The sequence below is a fragment of the Phaenicophaeus curvirostris genome, unplaced genomic scaffold (genome assembly GCF_032191515.1).
Source record: "Phaenicophaeus curvirostris isolate KB17595 unplaced genomic scaffold, BPBGC_Pcur_1.0 scaffold_259, whole genome shotgun sequence".
Taxonomy (NCBI): domain Eukaryota; kingdom Metazoa; phylum Chordata; class Aves; order Cuculiformes; family Cuculidae; genus Phaenicophaeus; species Phaenicophaeus curvirostris.
In genome coordinates, this window is record NW_027206873.1 from 35,488 (window position 1) to 57,020 (window position 21,533).

Consider the following 21,533-nt stretch of genomic DNA (forward strand, 5'->3'; position numbering starts at 1 on the left):
CCTGCGGGAGATATTCTCTTTGCCAAAATCGCCTTATTAGCCTCAGTTAAGTTACAATTCAGTACCCTATCCTAAAGCTTGCTGTTAGGAGGGAATCTGCAGCTTGCAGTGAAAGCGCTTCCAGAGGGGAGTCTAATGAGGGCAAATATTTGATGGTAGCAGCTTCCCTGCGGGAGATATTCTCTTTGCCAAAATCGCATTATTAGGCGAAAGTAAGTTACAATTCAGTACCCTATCCTAAAGCTTGCTGTTAGGAGGGAATCTGCAGCTTGCAGTGAAAGCGCTTCCAGAGGGGAGTCTAAGGAGGGCAAACATTTGATGGTAGCAGCTTCCCTGCGGGAGATAGTCTCTTTGCTAAAATCGCATTATTAGGCGAAAGTAAGTTACAATTCAGTACCCTATCCTAAAGCTTGCTGTTAGGAGGGAATCTGCAGCTTGCAGTGAAAGCGCTTCCGGAGGGGAGTCTAACGAGGGCAAAGATTTGATGGTAGCAGCTTCCCTGCGGGAGATATTCTCTTTGCCAAAATCGCCTTATTAGCCTCAGTTAAGTTACAATTCAGTACCCTATCCTAAAGCTTGCTGTTAGGAGGGAATCTGCAGCTTGCAGTGAAAGCGCTTCCAGAGGGGAGTCTAATGAGGGCAAACATTTGATGGTAGCAGCTTCCCTGCGGGAGATACTCTCTTTGCCAAAATCGCATTATTAGGCGAAAGTAAGTAACAATTCAGTACCCTATCCTAAAGCTTGCTGTTAGAAGGGAATCTGCAGCTTGCAGTGAAAGCGCTTCCACAGGGGAGTCTAAGGAGGGCAAACATTTGATGGTAGCAGCTTCCCTGCGGGAGATACTCTCTTTGCCAAAATCGCATTATTAGGCGAAAGTAAGTTACAATTCAGTACCCTATCCTAAAGCTTGCTGTTAGGAGGGAATCTGCAGCTTGCAGTGAAAGCGCTTCCAGAGGGGAGTCTAATGAGGGCAAACATTTGATGGTAGCAGCTTCCCTGCGGGAGATATTCTCTTTGCCAAAATCGCATTATTAGGCGAAAGTAAGATACAATTCAGTACCCTATCCTAAAGCTTGCTGTTAGGAGGGAATCTGCAGCTTGCAGTGAAAGCGCTTCCAGAGGGGAGTCTAATGAGGGCAAACATTTGATGGTAGCAGCTTCCCTGCGGGAGATACTCTCTTTGCCAAAATCGCATTATTAGGCGAAAGTAAGTTACAATTCAGTACCCTATCCTAAAGCTTGCTGTTAGGAGGGAATCTGCAGCTTGCAGTGAAAGCGCTTCCAGAGGGGAGTCTAATGAGGGCAAACATTTGATGGTAGCAGCTTCCCTGCGGGAGATACTCTCTTTGCCAAAATCGCATTATTAGGCGAAAGTAAGTTACAATTCAGTACCCTATCCTAAAGCTTGCTGTTAGGAGGGAATCTGCAGCTTGCAGTGAAAGCGCTTCCAGAGGGGAGTCTAATGAGGGCAAACATTTGATGGTAGCAGCTTCCCTGCGGGAGATAGTCTCTTTGCCAAAATCGCATTATTAGGCGAAAGTAAGTAACAATTCAGTACCCTATCCTAAAGCTTGCTGTTAGGAGGGAATCTGCAGCTTGCAGTGAAAGCGCTTCCAGAGGGGAGTCTAATGAGGGCAAACATTTGATGGTAGCAGCTTCCCTGCGGGAGATACTCTCTTTGCCAAAATCGCATTATTAGGCGAAAGTAAGTTACAATTCAGTACCCTATCCTAAAGCTTGCTGTTAGGAGGGAATCTGCAGCTTGCAGTGAAAGCGCTTCCAGAGGGGAGTCTAATGAGGGCAAACATTTGATGGTAGCAGCTTCCCTGCGGGAGATACTCTCTTTGCCAAAATCGCTTTATTAGGCGAAAGTAAGTTAGAATTCAGTACCCTATCCTAAAGCTTGCTGTTAGGAGGGAATCTGCAGCTTGCAGTGAAAGCGCTTCCAGAGGGGAGTCTAATGAGGGCAAACATTTGATGGTAGCAGCTTCCCTGCGGGAGATACTCTCTTTGCCAAAATCGCATTATTAGGCGAAAGTAAGTTACAATTCAGTACCCTATCCTAAAGCTTGCTGTTAGGAGGGAATCTGCAGCTTGCAGTGAAAGCGCTTCCAGAGGGGAGTCTAAGGAGGGCAAACATTTGATGGTAGCAGCTTCCCTGCGGGAGATACTCTCTTTGCCAAAATCGCATTATTAGGCGAAAGTAAGTTACAATTCAGTACCCTATCCTAAAGCTTGCTGTTAGGAGGGAATCTGCAGCTTGCAGTGAAAGCGCTTCCAGAGGGGAGTCTAATGAGGGCAAACATTTGATGGTAGCAGCTTCCCTGCGGGAGATAGTCTCTTTGCTAAAATCGCATTATTAGGCGAAAGTAAGTAACAATTCAGTACCCTATCCTAAAGCTTGCTGTTAGGAGGGAATCTGCAGCTTGCAGTGAAAGCGCTTCCAGAGGGGAGTCTAATGAGGGCAAACATTTGATGGTAGCAGCTTCCCTGCGGGAGATACTCTCTTTGCCAAAATCGCATTATTAGGCGAAAGTAAGTTACAATTCAGTACCCTATCCTAAAGCTTGCTGTTAGGAGGGAATCTGCAGCTTGCAGTGAAAGCGCTTCCAGAGGGGAGTCTAAGGAGGGCAAACATTTGATGGTAGCAGCTTCCCTGCGGGAGATACTCTCTTTGCCAAAATCGCATTATTAGGCGAAAGTAAGTTACAATTCAGTACCCTATCCTAAAGCTTGCTGTTAGGAGGGAATCTGCAGCTTGCAGTGAAAGCGCTTCCAGAGGGGAGTCTAAGGAGGGCAAACATTTGATGGTAGCAGCTTCCCTGCGGGAGATACTCTCTTTGCCAAAATCGCATTATTAGGCGAAAGTAAGTTACAATTCAGTACCCTATCCTAAAGCTTGCTGTTAGGAGGGAATCTGCAGCTTGCAGTGAAAGCGCTTCCAGAGGGGAGTTTAATGAGGGCAAACATTTGATGGTAGCAGCTTCCCTGCGGGAGATATTCTCTTTGCCAAAATCGCCTTATTTGCCTCAGTTAAGTTACAATTCAGTACCCTATCCTAAAGCTTGTTGTTAGGAGGGAATCTGCAGCTTGCAGTGAAAGCGCTTCCGGAGGGGAGTCTAACGATGGCAAAGATTTGATGGTAGCAGCTTCCCTGCGGGAGATATTCTCTTTGCCAAAATCGCCTTATTAGCCTCAGTTAAGTTACAATTCAGTACCCTATCCTAAAGCTTGCTGTTAGGAGGGAATCTGCAGCTTGCAGTGAAAGCGCTTCCAGAGGGGAGTCTAATGAGGGCAAATATTTGATGGTAGCAGCTTCCCTGCGGGAGATATTCTCTTTGCCAAAATCGCATTATTAGGCGAAAGTAAGTTACAATTCAGTACCCTATCCTAAAGCTTGCTGTTAGGAGGGAATCTGCAGCTTGCAGTGAAAGCGCTTCCAGAGGGGAGTCTAAGGAGGGCAAACATTTGATGGTAGCAGCTTCCCTGCGGGAGATAGTCTCTTTGCTAAAATCGCATTATTAGGCGAAAGTAAGTTACAATTCAGTACCCTATCCTAAAGCTTGCTGTTAGGAGGGAATCTGCAGCTTGCAGTGAAAGCGCTTCCGGAGGGGAGTCTAACGAGGGCAAAGATTTGATGGTAGCAGCTTCCCTGCGGGAGATATTCTCTTTGCCAAAATCGCCTTATTAGCCTCAGTTAAGTTACAATTCAGTACCCTATCCTAAAGCTTGCTGTTAGGAGGGAATCTGCAGCTTGCAGTGAAAGCGCTTCCAGAGGGGAGTCTAATGAGGGCAAATATTTGATCGTAGCAGCTTCCCTGCGGGAGATATTCTCTTTCCCAAAATCGCATTATTAGGGGAAAGTAAGATACAATTCAGTACCCTATCCTAAAGCTTGCTGTTAGGAGGGAATCTGCAGCTTGCAGTGAAAGCGCTTCCAGAGGGGAGTTTAATGAGGGCAAACATTTGATGGTAGCAGCTTCCCTGCGGGAGATACTCTCTTTGCCAAAATCGCATTATTAGGCGAAAGTAAGTTAGAATTCAGTACCCTATCCTAAAGCTTGCTGTTAGGAGGGAATCTGCAGCTTGCAGTGAAAGCGCTTCCAGAGGGGAGTCTAATGAGGGCAAACATTTGATGGTAGCAGCTTCCCTGCGGGAGATAGTCTCTTTGCTAAAATCGCATTATTAGGCGAAAGTAAGTAACAATTCAGTACCCTATCCTAAAGCTTGCTGTTAGGAGGGAATCTGCAGCTTGCAGTGAAAGCGCTTCCAGAGGGGAGTCTAATGAGGGCAAACATTTGATGGTAGCAGCTTCCCTGCGGGAGATACTCTCTTTGCCAAAATCGCATTATTAGGCGAAAGTAAGTTACAATTCAGTACCCTATCCTAAAGCTTGCTGTTAGGAGGGAATCTGCAGCTTGCAGTGAAAGCGCTTCCAGAGGGGAGTCTAAGGAGGGCAAACATTTGATGGTAGCAGCTTCCCTGCGGGAGATACTCTCTTTGCCAAAATCGCATTATTAGGCGAAAGTAAGTTACAATTCAGTACCCTATCCTAAAGCTTGCTGTTAGGAGGGAATCTGCAGCTTGCAGTGAAAGCGCTTCCAGAGGGGAGTCTAAGGAGGGCAAACATTTGATGGTAGCAGCTTCCCTGCGGGAGATACTCTCTTTGCCAAAATCGCATTATTAGGCGAAAGTAAGTTACAATTCAGTACCCTATCCTAAAGCTTGCTGATAGGAGGGAATCTGCAGCTTGCAGTGAAAGCGCTTCCAGAGGGGAGTTTAATGAGGGCAAACATTTGATGGTAGCAGCTTCCCTGCGGGAGATATTCTCTTTGCCAAAATCGCCTTATTTGCCTCAGTTAAGTTACAATTCAGTACCCTATCCTAAAGCTTGCTGTTAGGAGGGAATCTGCAGCTTGCAGTGAAAGCGCTTCCAGAGGGGAGTCTAATGAGGGCAAACATTTGATGGTAGCAGCTTCCCTGCGGGAGATACTCTCTTTGCCAAAATCGCATTATTAGGCGAAAGTAAGTTACAATTCAGTACCCTATCCTAAAGCTTGCTGTTAGGAGGGAATCTGCAGCTTGCAGTGAAAGCGCTTCCAGAGAGGAGTCTAATGAGGGCAAATATTTGATCGTAGCAGCTTCCCTGCGGGAGATATTCTCTTTGCCAAAATCGCATTATTAGGCGAAAGTAAGATACAATTCAGTACCCTATCCTAAAGCTTGCTGTTAGGAGGGAATCTGCAGCTTGCAGTGAAAGCGCTTCCAGAGGGGAGTCTAATGAGGGCAAACATTTGATGGTAGCAGCTTCCCTGCGGGAGATACTCTCTTTGCCAAAATCGCATTATTAGGCGAAAGTAAGTTACAATTCAGTACCCTATCCTAAAGCTTGCTGTTAGGAGGGAATCTGCAGCTTGCAGTGAAAGCGCTTCCAGAGGGGAGTCTAATGAGGGCAAACATTTGATGGTAGCAGCTTCCCTGTGGGAGATACTCTCTTTGCCAAAATCGCCTTATTAGCCGCAGTTAAGTTACAATTCAGTACCCTATCCTAAAGCTTGCTGTTAGGAGGGAATCTGCAGCTTGCAGTGAAAGCGCTTCCAGAGGGGAGTCTAATTGCTAGGAAAGTTACACTTAAAGTAGGATAAAACACTGATCATCGACTAATCAGGAACTAAGACTGAATGTAAAATTTCATGATTCTGTTGATTCTTAACGTATCCTAGCAACAGACCCGAGGTACTTGCTCAAAGGACCTCACGTAACAAATAGGATCCAGGTATGCTTAGGAAAAGTACGTACTAGCTACCCTACCCAAGTAGAACATACACCTGCAACAGCCAAAAGACCGTCATAAATCTTGTGAAGGACAGAAGAATAGGTTTCAGGAGGCAAGAAAGATATACCTGAGCGGTCAAGTGGAGATAAGTGCGGGTCCAGCCAAGAAAAACCGACGAGTTTGCCAAAAGAACAAGATGTAATAAAGACAATGCGAGGAAGACTACTTACTTCATCTGAGGAAGACTACTTACTTCATCAGGACGACCACCAGAGGGGGCTACGCAGGCGCAATAGAGACTGATGTCGCAATAAGGCGATGAAGTAACCTACCTATGCATATGTATTAGATAATGAAGTAACCTGTTGAATATACAATAGATTGCGAAACTTTTAGAGAATAAAAAGCGGACGCGATGTGACGGTCTTTGGAACCAGATTTGGGTGCGTACCCCTGGTTCCCGGGGCCTCGAAATAAAGCACCACATATAACCTCCTAGTGTGGTTATGTGTTTGTCATTCTGCTAACAGTTTTTGGCGACCCAGGTGGGACCTCGCGGGCATTGTTGAGGCGGCTCGCGCATCGATTCTGCTCCAGCCGGCACCGAGTGATTCTCGGGGAGCCATCGACCGCGACCGACCTCCGCTGCTCCCGACGGACCAGGGATATTGGTAAGACACGGTGCTTTATCTGGAATGGTACCATTTGGGGTCTGGTAAAGCCTGCCTGTCAGACGCGGCGAAAGCTGCGCTTGGTTGGGCTCAGGGGTCTGGTAAAGCCTGCCTGTCAGACGCGGCGAAAGCTGCGCTTGGTTGGGCTCAAGGGTCTGGTAAAGCCTGCCTGTCAGACGCGGCGAAAGCTGCGCTTGGTTGGGCTCAAGGGTCTGGTAAAGCCTGCCTGTTAGACGCGGCGAAAGCTGCGCTTGGTTGGGCTCAGGAGCTCCGACGGGAAGCCTAGGCGCCGTCCGTAAGACAGCGGCGAAAGCTCTGCAGGTTCGGCATCAGTGGTCTGGTCTGGTAATTCCGGAATTCTGGTATTTCTGGTACTTTGTAGTTTTGTTCTGCTCTCAGTAATTTATACTTTCCTGTCTAGTTAATCCATTCTAAGCTGTTTGTGGTAAAAAGAGAAAAAAAAAAGAGAAAAAGGAAGAAAAAAAAAACTAAAAAAAAACAGAAAAAAAAAAAAAAAACAAAAAAACAAAACCTCAACCACAATGTCAATACCTAAGTCATCTCCATTAGGATGTATTTTGAGTCACTGGAAGGAGGGAGGATTTGGGCAGGATATGCAAAAAGGAAAGTTGATTGAATATTGTAATGTCTGGTGGACACAATATGAATTAGAAGACCAGGTTCATTGGCCAGAAAACGGGACTCTAGATTATAATACGATTTTTCAGTTAATGTTGTTTTGTAGACGAGAGGGAAAATGGGATGAAGTACCATATGTAGAACTGTTTTTTATTTTAAGGCGGAATGATGAATGGAAAAGAGCATGCGGACTAATGGTTGTCAGTGTAAAATCAAATGGGCAATGTGATGGTTGTGTGGCTGAGAAAAAGTGCATAAAATGTTTAGCAGTAGAAAATGCTTCACGACATCAGCAAGATGATGATTTTGATTTATTGATAACCCCCTCAGCCCCAGACCCCAGGGAGGGGGGATCGGGTAATGAGGGGAGGGACAGAAAGGGGGAGGATAGAAAATGCGAATATGAGGAGGAACAGGTTTATCCAGGTACTCCGATCTCTCATCGAACGCGGCAAAGAGAAATCCAGGGGAGGGAGGCTGGACGTCAGCCATCTAAGGCATTACTAGCACCACTGCGTCAGGGGGTTGGAGCGGAGGGTCCAGTATATGTTAAAGTGCCTTTTACGCCAGGAGATTTGATGCTTTGGAAACAGTCTGCTGGAGTTTATCGAGAAAACCCAGATAAGGTAGCAAGGGTAGTAAAAATGATTCTAAAGACTCAGAATCCTGATTGGGATGATATTCAGGTGTTATTGGACACTTTGATGGATTCTACAGAAAAGGAGATGGTGTTGAGAACTGCCCGTGAGCGGGTCAGGGAAGATATTAGACAGGGTGTTGTCACTGGGACGGTTGATCAGAACTTTCCTCTTGAAGATCCCATGTGGGATTATAATACTATGGGAGGAATGAGGAATTTGAGAAGGTACCAGGAATGGGTAGTTGTTGGAATACAGAATGCTATGCCCAAAACAATTAATTGGTCAAAGCTGTATAGTGTTAAACAGGAGAAGACGGAGTCTCCCTCTGCATTTTTAGAGCGGTTGAAAGAAGTGGCTAGGAAATTCACTGATTTGGACGTGGAGACAGAACAGGCTAAAGCCCAGTTAGCTTTGATTTTCTTAGGACAGTCGCAAGATGATATTAGAAAGAAACTGCAAAAATTAGAGGGTGCGGAGTTGCGAGACTTAGATAGATTGCTGGAAGTTGCCTGGAAGGTGTACAACAATCGTGAAAAAGATAGTGCACAAAGGCAGCAACGGCACCTATTGGCGGTGATGCAAGGTAGAGGTCAGAATGAATTTGGGAACCGAGGTAGGGGAAGAGGAATGGTGCGCGGACGGGGAAGAGGATTTGGGCTCAATTATCCGGCCAGATTAGGGCTCAACCAGTGCGCGTACTGCAAGCAGGAAGGACACTGGAAAAATGAATGTCCACAAAGCATAAGACAGACAGGGAGTTCATTTAAAAATGCAGAGGCAGCAAAAATGATGGTTCTGGGAAATTATGGAAACCAAAGCTGACTAGATTTAGAAAGCAGTGAACCCCTAGTGAAAATAAAATTAGGAGGGGAAGAGGTGCAATTTTTGGTGGATACTGGCGCAACATATTCAGTTTTAAATGATTTATATGGAAAAATAGGAAACAAAACTACTACAATAGTGGGGGCCACAGGGAAAGAGGAAATACGGCCATTCATGCGACCCTTAGAGTTACGATTTGGGGGAAAGGAATTAACACATGAATTCTTATATGTACCCGACTGCCCGGTTCCTCTTCTGGGACGGGATTTGTTATCTAAACTAAATGCAAAAATCAGCTTTGAAAATGGAGAATTGATTATGCAAGTCCCAGAATCGAACGTAGGAAAGATTTTAGTAGTGAAGGAAAATCCCAAACCTCAGATACCCAAGAAGGTAGAAGAGGCAGTAATCCCTACAGTTTGGGAAACAAGTATACCAGGAAAATCAAAAACTGCTCAACCGGTAATAGTGGAGTTAAAAGAGGGAGCAAGGCCAGTACGAATAAAACAGTATCCCATAAAAATGGAAGCTCGATACGGAATAGTAGAAATCATTGAAAAATTTTTAAAATTTGGAATATTGGAGGAATGTAAGTCAGAATATAATACTCCAATCTTTCCAGTAAAAAAAAAAAAAAAAAAACCAAATGGGGAGTATAGGTTAGTACAAGATTTGAGGGCCATCAACAATATTACGAAAGATATACATCCAGTCGTAGCTAACCCATATACATTGTTGACATCTGTGAAAGAAAAATATGAATGGTTTACAGTAATTGATTTAAAAGATGCCTTCTTCTGCATTCCCCTTGACAAAGATAGTAGGAAACTTTTTGCTTTTGAGTGGGAAAACCCATATAATGGACGAAAAACGCAACTCACGTGGACGAGGCTCCCACAAGGATTCAAGAATAGCCCAACTCTTTTTGGAAACCAACTGGCGAAAGAATTGGAGATATGGACTACGCAAGATAAAATTCAGGTACCAAGAACACAGTATCTTTTGTTACAATATGTAGATGACATATTCCTTGCAACAGAACAAGAATCATTATGCATACAAGTGACTATTGAGATTTTAAACCAACTGGGTCTAAATGGATACAAGGTTTCAAGAGAAAAAGCTCAAATTGCATGCACAACTGTATTGTATCTTAGATGTGAGATAACACAGGGACAACGAAGGTTAAGAACGGATCATGTTAGAGCAATTTGTGCAATTCCAGAACCCCGGAACTTGCATGAACTGAGGACATTCTTGGGAATGGCAGAGTGGTGTAGGCTGTGGATAATGGACTATGGACTTATAGCAAAACCTCTGTATGAGGCACAAAAATTGCCTAATCTCATTTGGGAGGGACCTCAAAAGGAGGCCTTTAGGAAACTAAAAGAGGCCTTGACTAAGGCACCAGCATTGGGCTTACCGGATTTAACAAAGACTTTGCAATTGTTTGTTCACGAAAGACAACGATTAGCACTGGGTGTCTTAACACAAAAATTAGGAAGCTGGAAACGACCAGTGGGATACTTTTCTAAACAGTTGGACCCCGTTAGTGCAGGTTGGCCATCCTGCCTGAGAGCCGTAGCAGCAACTATAATTCTGATACAAGAAGGCAGAAAATTGACTCTAGGAAAAAAACATTGAAGTTTATATACCTCACATGGTGTTAACAGTCTTAGAACAAAAAGGGGGGCATTGGCTTTCCCCTAGCCGAATGATGAAGTTCCAAGCCATACTCACTGAACAGGATGATGTAAGTTTGAAAACAACTAACCTGTTAAACCCAGCAGCCTTTTTAGGTGCAGCAACAGAAGATGGTCCTTTGGAACATGATTGCATAGAAGTCATAGAACACACATATGCAACGAGAGCAGACTTGAAAGATACTCCAATCGAACAGCCTGATCAAGAGCTCTTCACAGACGGGAGTAGCTTCGTGGAGAATGGAACGCGGTATGCAGGATATGCCGTGACCACACAGAGCATGGTAATAGAAGCACAGGCCCTACCGGTGGGGACCTCAGCACAACGGGCAGAAATAATAGCCCTCACAAAGGCATTAAAATTAAGCAAAGATAAATGAGTAAACATATGGACAGATTCAAAATATGCCTTTGGAGTAGTTCATGTACACGGAGCTTTATGGAAAGAACGAGGATTATTATCCTCGCAGGGAACCAATATAAAATACCAAAAGGAAATTTTAAACTTGATATCTGCTGTGCAATTACCGGAGCAGGTAGCGATCATGCATTGCAAGGCACATCAAGGAGGAGACTCTAAGGTGGCCGAAGGAAACGCATTGGCAGATCGAACAGCTCGGCGGATAGCACGACAGGTACAGACGATGATGGCCTTGATACCTACCAAGGTAAGCCCTCTACAAGATTACCTGACACAGAAACCGAAATACTCGGAAGAGGACAAGAAATTGGCCAATTTAATGAAGGCAAACCTAAATTCTGAAGGATGGTACGTAACTACAACTGGACAAATAATTGTACCTCCTGTCATTATGCGGGCAATTCTACAGGCAGAACATCAAAAGTGCCATTGGGGAGCAGAAGCATTAGTGACTTATCTGAAACGAAGCATAATTTCGGCACAGATGTTAACAATGGCAAAATCTGTAAATTCAAAATGTGAACTTTGCTTGAAGAATAATCCTGTGGTTAGGAGGAGAGTAGAAATGGGACACATCAGAGTAGGCATGGAACCAGGAGATTATTGGCAAATAGACTTTGTAGAATTACCTAAAGCTCAAGGGTACAAATATTTGTTAGTTGGGGTCGACACTTTTTCTGGATGGCCAGAAGCCTTTCCCTGTCGCACCAATCAAGCCAAAGAAACAGTGAAATGGTTGTTGAGGGAAATTATCCCTAGATTTGGGGTTCCCTTAGGTCTATCGTCTGATAGGGGACCACACTTTGTAGCCACAATTGTACAAGAAGTAAGTAAAGCATTGGGAATTTCCTGGAGTCTCCATACCCCATGGAGACCACAATCTAGTGGACAAGTAGAAAAGATGAATCAGACGATAAAAAGACAAGTCAGTAAAATATGCCAAGAAGCTAAAATTCAATGGCCCCATGTATTACCAATAGCCCTTCTAAGAATAAGGATAAAGCCTAGGAGTGGAATAGGACTGAGTCCTTATGAAATCCTCTTTGGGAAACCATATGAGTCGCCACAACCAAACCCAAACATGCATATTAAAGGACACCAAGATGTGTACAACTATATGTTATCTCTTGGTAGAACTTTGACACAGCTACGAAGAGCCTTGATCTGGAACCGTCCGGTGTCATTAGAGAATTCAGTACATGAAATTGAACCGGGAGACCAGGTCTACGTCCGCGATTGGAGTGAAGAGCCACTGAAGGAACGGTGGAATGGACCGTACCTGGTGCTGCTAACAACTTTCACTGCGGTAAAGGTAAAAAGAATAGACTCTTAGATCCACTACACACGAGTAAAGAAGGCACCCAAGGACTGGAGAGTCGAAGTAGTCGGACCAACGAGACTGAAGCTGAAAAGCAAGTAAAATGTCGTACTTCGAGTACGGGACTTTGATTATAGTTTGGTCCTTGATACCTATAATAGGTGTCACATCTCTAGAAATTCCATGTAAGAGAGAAACAAGCAAGTATACCATTGGACAAAATGCCATTCTGTCTTGCAGGTTTCAAAGTCATATCCCAATGAAAAGGGAATTAATTCAGATTTTTTTTGGGAAAAGGTGTCTGGAACTTGTGGAACACCTGAAACAATCTACGATAGCAAAAATTTGGGGTTAGATGGTTACAAACAAGAACTACAAGGGACATGGAAACATAAAGGGAAAGTATCGAACAAGTTTTATCCGCGAAATCCCATACGAGGTGAGACAAAACTGGAGCTGACGAATTTAACTTTGACTGACCAAGGAAAATATAGGTGTTTTGTGGGAGCAGGAAGTAATGTAGACTATGGAGAAAGAACACTAATAATAGATCCCCTTCAAGACCATGGAATAAAAGCAGGGCATACACATTATTCGGCTCCTCTGGGTAGTGAGGCACTTATTTACTGCCTCCTAGAGGACCCCCAGCCTGAGGAATTTGGATGAATAAAAGAAGGAAAAACAGTTCTAAGTGATAAAAGACACTCAATAGAATTGAGACTGGGAGGAATATTAGTCCAGATTATTAAAGGGATAAAAAGATCCGACTTGAGAACTTACAGATGCCAGTATCAAAATGCTACTACCTTTGGATATAGCGAAATCAATATTACTGAATCCAGAGTGAAACGAGCCATAGAACTGACCCAGGCACCCCAAGAGATTTATGTTCAAAAGAAAGATGCTGAAAAATTTGATGATTGGGTTAATCAAGGATTTTGCTAGAATACAAAATACAAGTAAGATTACAGCATGCTTGCCTTTACCAAAAACGGCTGGAGAACCAATAAGCTGGGGAATATTGACTTTCCCACTCCCAGAGGTAAAAGAAAATAAAACCGAATGTAAACAAATAATAACACCCATACAGGAAAAACAGAAAATAAGTATAAGAAGGGAGTGGAGAACTGCAGGAAGTCGAAGTGATTGTGAAAAATTACCAAACTATAAGTTCACACGTATCGGATGATTTAAAGATGTAGGATGGTGTTCATATGATGAAATAAAAGAAATAATGAGGAAAAGAAATACAATGGAATGGGTGTGCCAGAAAAGAAATGATACAGAACAAAATTGGGACACAGTTTGGTCAACAAGTATTTTACAAAAATTCCAATATGGAGGAGAAACATCTTAATATTTTAAATAGACAGGAAAACAAAGTAGTGACAAATTACCAGTAAATGGCCGGATCAGTAGAAATCCTATTGATAGCGTTCCATGGTGGAATTGTTCTAAAATTTTAGATTGTGACCTAGACCCTGAAGAGATCACCATACCTCCAGTTAAAATGGCTCTAATAGTAGAGTGTGCCTGTCGGGGATTTAAGGTCGGGGGAAAAGTAATACAAGTACCAGTTAATGGAATAGACTGTAAATATTCGACAGTACGCAGTATGGGTAATTTTATTTGGGCATCTAATGATGGAACTTGGACTACACATTTATCAATGGAGGGTCCAGTTAAAGAAATAACTCTGGGGTTGCCTACCCTGTGCCCAATTTGGAAGCGATCCCCCTTCAGAGGTAAATTGGAAACTTTACAAATTCGTGCTAAAAGAGACATAGAAAATGATATTAAAGACATAGATGACACTTGACAGGAGCCTGAGACAGGAGTTAAAGTGGGATGGGCATTAGAATCCCTTTTTGCCCAAATAGCGACGTATCGTAATAGAGAAATGATTTACAAACTAATTGGACAAACTGAAAGATTGGCAAAGATAACAAAGAAGGAATTTCGAGATTTAAACTTGCAACCACAGGCGACAACGAAAATGACTTTGCAGAACAGAATGGCATTAGACATGCTCTTGTTAAAAGAACATGGTGTCTGTGGATATCTCAAAGATCGAACTGATCACTGCTGTGTGCATATACCTAATGTCACAGCCGATGTGGAATATGATATCTCGCAATTGGGAAAAATAGAAGAAAAAGCTGAAAAAGAGAAAGAAGAAATTGGTCAAAATTGGGTTGGGGCATTATTTGATAGATTAGGCATCCATCTTACTGGCTGGATACACTCTCTCATTCAAACGTTATTCACACTTTTGCTTATATTCCTTACAATCTATCTGATGTATTTGTGTATCCGGAGAGAAATTACTCGCAAACAAAACTGGACACACAAAATTATTGGAGCAGTGACACGAGAATATCCACAGCACCCAATACCCCCATCAACTTACCAAGAAACAGTTACATGAAATGAAAATACTTGCTAAGGTGAAGTATTTTCAAAGGGGGGAAATGCTAGGAAAGTTACACTTAAAGTAGGATAAAACACTGATCATCGACTAATCAGGAACTAAGACTGAATGTAAAATTTCATGATTCTGTTGATTCTTAACGTATCCTAGCAACAGACCCGAGGTACTTGCTCAAAGGACCTCACGTAACAAATAGGATCCAGGTATGCTTAGGAAAAGTACGTACTAGCTACCCTACCCAAGTAGAACATACACCTGCAACAGCCAAAAGACCGTCATAAATCTTGTGAAGGACAGAAGAATAGGTTTCAGGAGGCAAGAAAGATATACCTGAGCGGTCAAGTGGAGATAAGTGCGGGTCCAGCCAAGAAAAACCGACGAGTTTGCCAAAAGAACAAGATGTAATAAAGACAATGCGAGGAAGACTACTTACTTCATCTGAGGAAGACTACTTACTTCATCAGGACGACCACCAGAGGGGGCTACGCAGGCGCAATAGAGACTGATGTCGCAATAAGGCGATGAAGTAACCTACCTATGCATATGTATTAGATAATGAAGTAACCTGTTGAATATACAATAGATTGCGAAACTTTTAGAGAATAAAAAGCGGACGCGATGTGACGGTCTTTGGAACCAGATTTGGGTGCGTACCCCTGGTTCCCGGGGCCTCGAAATAAAGCACCACATATAACCTCCTAGTGTGGTTATGTGTTTGTCATTCTGCTAACATAATGAGGGCAAACATTTGATGGTAGCAGCTTCCCTGCGGGAGATACTCTCTTTGCCAAAATCGCCTTATTAGGCGAAAGTAAGTTACAATTCAGTACCCTATCCTAAAGCTTGCTGTTAGGAGGGAATCTGCAGCTTGCAGTGAAAGCGCTTCCAGAGGGGAGTCTAATGAGGGCAAACATTTGATGGTAGCAGCTTCCCTGCGGGAGATACTCTCTTTGCCAAAATCGCTTTATTAGGCGAAAGTAAGTTAGAATTCAGTACCCTATCCTAAAGCTTGCTGTTAGGAGGGAATCTGCAGCTTGCAGTGAAAGCGCTTCCAGAGGGGAGTCTAATGAGGGCAAACATTTGATGGTAGCAGCTTCCCTGCGGGAGATACTCTCTTTGCCAAAATCGCATTATTAGGCGAAAGTAAGTTACAATTCAGTACCCTATCCTAAAGCTTGCTGTTAGGAGGGAATCTGCAGCTTGCAGTGAAAGCGCTTCCAGAGGGGAGTCTAATGAGGGCAAACATTTGATGGTAGCAGCTTCCCTGCGGGAGATACTCTCTTTGCCAAAATCGCATTATTAGGCGAAAGTAAGTTACAATTCAGTACCCTATCCTAAAGCTTGCTGTTAGGAGGGAATCTGCAGCTTGCAGTGAAAGCGCTTCCAGAGGGGAGTCTAATGAGGGCAAACATTTGATGGTAGCAGCTTCCCTGCGGGAGATAGTCTCTTTGCTAAAATCGCATTATTAGGCGAAAGTAAGTAACAATTCAGTACCCTATCCTAAAGCTTGCTGTTAGGAGGGAATCTGCAGCTTGCAGTGAAAGCGCTTCCAGAGGGGAGTCTAATGAGGGCAAACATTTGATGGTAGCAGCTTCCCTGCGGGAGATAGTCTCTTTGCTAAAATCGCATTATTAGGCGAAAGTAAGTAACAATTCAGTACCCTATCCTAAAGCTTGCTGTTAGGAGGGAATCTGCAGCTTGCAGTGAAAGCGCTTCCAGAGGGGAGTCTAATGAGGGCAAACATTTGATGGTAGCAGCTTCCCTGCGGGAGATACTCTCTTTGCCAAAATCGCATTATTAGGCGAAAGTAAGTTACAATTCAGTACCCTATCCTAAAGCTTGCTGTTAGGAGGGAATCTGCAGCTTGCAGTGAAAGCGCTTCCAGAGGGGAGTCTAAGGAGGGCAAACATTTGATGGTAGCAGCTTCCCTGCGGGAGATACTCTCTTTGCCAAAATCGCATTATTAGGCGAAAGTAAGTTACAATTCAGTACCCTATCCTAAAGCTTGCTGTTAGGAGGGAATCTGCAGCTTGCAGTGAAAGCGCTTCCAGAGGGGAGTTTAATGAGGGCAAACATTTGATGGTAGCAGCTTCCCTGCGGGAGATATTCTCTTTGCCAAAATCGCCTTATTAGCCTCAGTTAAGTTACAATTCAGTACCCTATCCTAAAGCTTGTTGTTAGGAGGGAATCTGCAGCTTGCAGTGAAAGCACTTCCGGAGGGGAGTCTAACGATGGCAAAGATTTGATGGTAGCAGCTTCCCTGCGGGAGATAGTCTCTTTGCCAAAATCGCCTTATTAGCCTCAGTTAAGTTACAATTCAGTACCCTATCCTAAAGCTTGCTGTTAGGAGGGCATCTGCAGCTTGCAGTGAAAGCGCTTCCAGAGGGGAGTCTAATGAGGGGAAATATTTGATCGTAGCAGCTTCCCTGCGGGAGATATTCTCTTTGCCAAAATCGCATTATTAGGCGAAAGTAAGATACAATTCAGTACCCTATCCTAAAGCTTGCTGTTAGGAGGGAATCTGCAGCTTGCAGTGAAAGCGCTTCCAGAGGGGAGTCTAATGAGGGCAAACATTTGATGGTAGCAGCTTCCCTGCGGGAGATACTCTCTTTGCCAAAATCGCATTATTAGGCGAAAGTAAGTTACAATTCAGTACCCTATCCTAAAGCTTGCTGTTAGGAGGGAATCTGCAGCTTGCAGTGAAAGCGCTTCCAGAGGGGAGTCTAACGAGGGCAAATATTTGATGGTTGCAGCTTCCCTGCGGGAGATATTCTCTTTGCCAATATCGCTTTATTAGGCGAAAGAAAGTTACAATTCAGTACCCTATCCTAAAGCTTGCTGTTAGGAGGGAATCTGCAGCTTGCAGTGAAAGCGCTTCCAGAGGGGAGTCTAACGAGGGCAAACATTTGATGGTAGCAGCTTCCCTGCGGGAGATATTCTCTTTGCCAATATCGCTTTATTAGGCGAAAGAAAGTTACAATTCAGTACCCTATCCTAAAGCTTGCTGTTAGGAGGGAATCTGCAGCTTGCAGTGAAAGCGCTTCCAGAGGGGAGTCTAATGAGGGCAAACATTTGATGGTAGCAGCTTCCCTGCGGGAGATACTCTCTTTGCCAAAATCGCATTATTAGGCGAAAGTAAGTTACAATTCAGTACCCTATCCTAAAGCTTGCTGTTAGGAGGGAATCTGCAGCTTGCAGTGAAAGCGCTTCCAGAGGGGAGTTTAATGAGGGCAAACATTTGATGGTAGCAGCTTCCCTGCGGGAGATATTCTCTTTGCCAAAATCGCCTTATTAGCCTCAGTTAAGTTACAATTCAGTACCCTATCCTAAAGCTTGTTGTTAGGAGGGAATCTGCAGCTTGCAGTGAAAGCGCTTCCGGAGGGGAGTCTAACGATGGCAAAGATTTGATGGTAGCAGCTTCCCTGCGGGATATAGTCTCTTTGCCAAAATCGCCTTATTAGCCTCAGTTAAGTTACAATTCAGTACCCTATCCTAAAGCTTGCTGTTAGGAGGGCATCTGCAGCTTGCAGTGAAAGCGCTTCCAGAGAGGAGTCTAATGAGGGCAAATATTTGATCGTAGCAGCTTCCCTGCGGGAGATATTCTCTTTGCCAAAATCGCATTATTAGGCGAAAGTAAGATACAATTCAGTACCCTATCCTAAAGCTTGCTGTTAGGAGGGAATCTGCAGCTTGCAGTGAAAGCGCTTCCAGAGGGGAGTCTAATGAGGGCAAACATTTGATGGTAGCAGCTTCCCTGCGGGAGATACTCTCTTTGCCAAAATCGCATTATTAGGCGAAAGTAAGTTACAATTCAGTACCCTATCCTAAAGCTTGCTGTTAGGAGGGAATCTGCAGCTTGCAGTGAAAGCGCTTCCAGAGGGGAGTCTAACGAGGGCAAATATTTGATGGTAGCAGCTTCCCTGCGGGAGATATTCTCTTTGCCAATATCGCTTTATTAGGCGAAAGAAAGTTACAATTCAGTACCCTATCCTAAAGCTTGCTGTTAGGAGGGAATCTGCAGCTTGCAGTGAAAGCGCTTCCAGAGGGGAGTCTAACGAGGGCAAAGATTTGATGGTAGCAGCTTCCCTGCGGGAGATATTCTCTTTGCCAATATCGCTTTATTAGGCGAAAGAAAGTTACAATTCAGTACCCTATCCTAAAGCTTGCTGTTAGGAGGGAATCTGCAGCTTGCAGTGAAAGCGCTTCCGGAGGGGAGTCTAACGAGGGCAAAGATTTGATGGTAGCAGCTTCCTTGCGGGAGATATTCTCTTTGCCAAAATCGCATTATTAGGCGAAAGTAAGTTACAATTCAGTACCCTATCCTAAAGTTTGCTGTTAGGAGGGAATCTGCAGCTTGCAGTGAAAGCGCTTCCAGAGGGGAGTTTAATGAGGGCAAACATTTGATGGTAGCAGCTTCACTGCGGGAGATACTCTCTTTGCCAAAATCGCATTATTAGGCGAAAGTAAGATACAATTCAGTACCCTATCCTAAAGCTTGCTGTTAGGAGGGCATCTGCAGCTTGCAGTGAAAGCGCTTCCAGAGGGGAGTCTAATGAGGGCAAATATTTGATGGTAGCAGCTTCCCTGCGGGAGATAGTCTCTTTGCCAAAATCGCCTTATTAGGCGAAAGTAAGTTACAATTCAGTACCCTATCCTAAAGCTTGCTGTTAGGAGGGAATCTGCAGCTTGCAGTGAAAGCGCTTCCAGAGGGGAGTCTAATGAGGGCAAATATTTGATCGTAGCAGCTTCCCTGCGGGAGATATTCTCTTTGCCAAAATCGCATTATTAGGCGAAAGTAAGATACAATTCAGTACCCTATCCTAAAGCTTGCTGTTAGGAGGGAATCTGCAGCTTGCAGTGAAAGCGCTTCCAGAGGGGAGTCTAATGAGGGCAAACATTTGATGGTAGCAGCTTCCCTGCGGGAGATAGTCTCTTTGCCAAAATCGCATTACTAGGCGAAAGTAAGTTACAATTCAGTACCCTATCCTAAAGCTTGCTGTTAGGAGGGAATCTGCAGCTTGCAGTGAAAGCGCTTCCAGAGGGGAGTCTAATGAGGGCAAACATTTGATGGTAGCAGCTTCCCTGCGGGAGATACTCTCTTTGCCAAAATCGCATTATTAGGCGAAAGTAAGTTACAATTCAGTACCCTATCCTAAAGCTTGCTGTTAGGAGGGAATCTGCAGCTTGCAGTGAAAGCGCTTCCAGAGGGGAGTCTAATGAGGGCAAACATTTGATGGTAGCAGCTTCCCTGCGGGAGATAGTCTCTTTGCTAAAATCGCATTATTAGGCGAAAGTAAGTAACAATTCAGTACCCTATCCTAAAGCTTGCTGTTAGAAGGGAATCTGCAGCTTGCAGTGAAAGCGCTTCCAGAGGGGAGTCTAAGGAGGGCAAACATTTGATGGTAGCAGCTTCCCTGCGGGAGATACTCTCTTTGCCAAAATCGCATTATTAGGCGAAAGTAAGTTACAATTCAGTACCCTATCCTAAAGCTTGCTGTTAGGAGGGAATCTGCAGCTTGCAGTGAAAGCGCTTCCAGAGGGGAGTTTAATGAGGGCAAACATTTGATGGTAGCAGCTTCCCTGCGGGAGATATTCTCTTTGCCAAAATCGCATTATTAGGCGAAAGTAAGATACAATTCAGTACCCTATCCTAAAGCTTGCTGTTAGGAGGGAATCTGCAGCTTGCAGTGAAAGCGCTTCCAGAGGGGAGTCTAATGAGGGCAAACATTTGATGGTAGCAGCTTCCCTGCGGGAGATACTCTCTTTGCCAAAATCGCATTATTAGGCGAAAGTAAGTTACAATTCAGTACCCTATCCTAAAGCTTGCTGTTAGGAGGGAATCTGCAGCTTGCAGTGAAAGCGCTTCCAGAGGGGAGTCTAATGAGGGCAAACATTTGATGGTAGCAGCTTCCCTGCGGGAGATACTCTCTTTTACAAAATCGCATTATTAGGCGAAAGTAAGTTACAATTCAGTACCCTATCCTAAAGCTTGCTGTTAGGAGGGAATCTGCAGCTTGCAGTGAAAGCGCTTCCAGAGGGGAGTCTAATGAGGGCAAACATTTGATGGTAGCAGCTTCCCTGCGGGAGATAGTCACTTTGCTAAAATCGCATTATTAGGCGAAAGTAAGTAACAATTCAGTACCCTATCCTAAAGCTTGCTGTTAGGAGGGAATCTGCAGCTTGCAGTGAAAGCGCTTCGAGAGGGGAGTCTAATGAGGGCAAACATTTGATGGTAGCAGCTTCCCTGCGGGAGATAGTCTCTTTGCCAAAATCGCATTATTAGGCGAAAGTAAGTTACAATTCAGTACCCTATCCTAAAGCTTGCTGTTAGGAGGGAATCTGCAGCTTGCAGTGAAAGCGCTTCCAGAGGGGAGTCTAATGAGGGCAAACATTTGATGGTAGCAGCTTCCCTGCGGGAGATACTCTCTTTGCCAAAATCGCTTTATTAGGCGAAAGTAAGTTACAATTCAGTACCCTATCCTAAAGCTTGCTGTTAGGAGGGAATCTGCAGCTTGCAGTGAAAGCGCTTCCAGAGGGGAGTCTAATGAGGGCAAACATTTGATGGTAGCAGCTTCCCTGCGGGAGATACTCTCTTTGCCAAAATCGCATTATTAGGCGAAAGTAAGTTACAATTCAGTACCCTATCCTAAAGCTTGCTGTTAGGAGGGCATCTGCAGCTTGCAGTGAAAGCGCTTCCAGAGGGGAGTCTAATGAGGGCAAATATTTGATCGTAGCAGCTTCCCTGCGGGAGATATTCTCTTTGCCAAAATCGCATTATTAGGCGAAAGTAAGATACAATTCAGTACCCTATCCTAAAGCTTGCTGTTAGGAGGGAATCTGCAGCTTGCAGTGAAAGCGCTTCCAGAGGGGAGTCTAATGAGGGCAAACATTTGATGGTAGCAGCTTCCCTGCGGGAGATAGTCTCTTTGCCAAAATCGCATTACTAGGCGAAAGTAAGTTACAATTCAGTACCCTATCCTAAAGCTTGCTGTTAGGAGGGAATCTGCAGCTTGCAGTGAAAGCGCTTCCAGAGGGGAGTCTAATGAGGGCAAACATTTGATGGTAGCAGCTTCCCTGCGGGAGATACTCTCTTTGCCAAAATCGCATTAT

The 21,533-nt window shown here is 44.2% G+C and overlaps 1 protein-coding gene across 1 annotated transcript; it reads left to right on the top strand.

Annotated features, from left to right (window-relative positions):
• Nucleotides 1–9,840: 9,840 nt before the first annotated feature.
• LOC138734827 (uncharacterized) lies at nucleotides 9,841–11,500 on the top strand (the record flags this gene model as incomplete). The annotated part of the gene is given in 2 exon segments (XM_069882645.1): nucleotides 9,841–10,182; nucleotides 10,184–11,500. Coding segments are annotated over 2 exon segments (1,659 nt in total), but the record flags the coding sequence as incomplete, so codon positions are not given.
• Nucleotides 11,501–21,533: the final 10,033 nt, after the last annotated feature.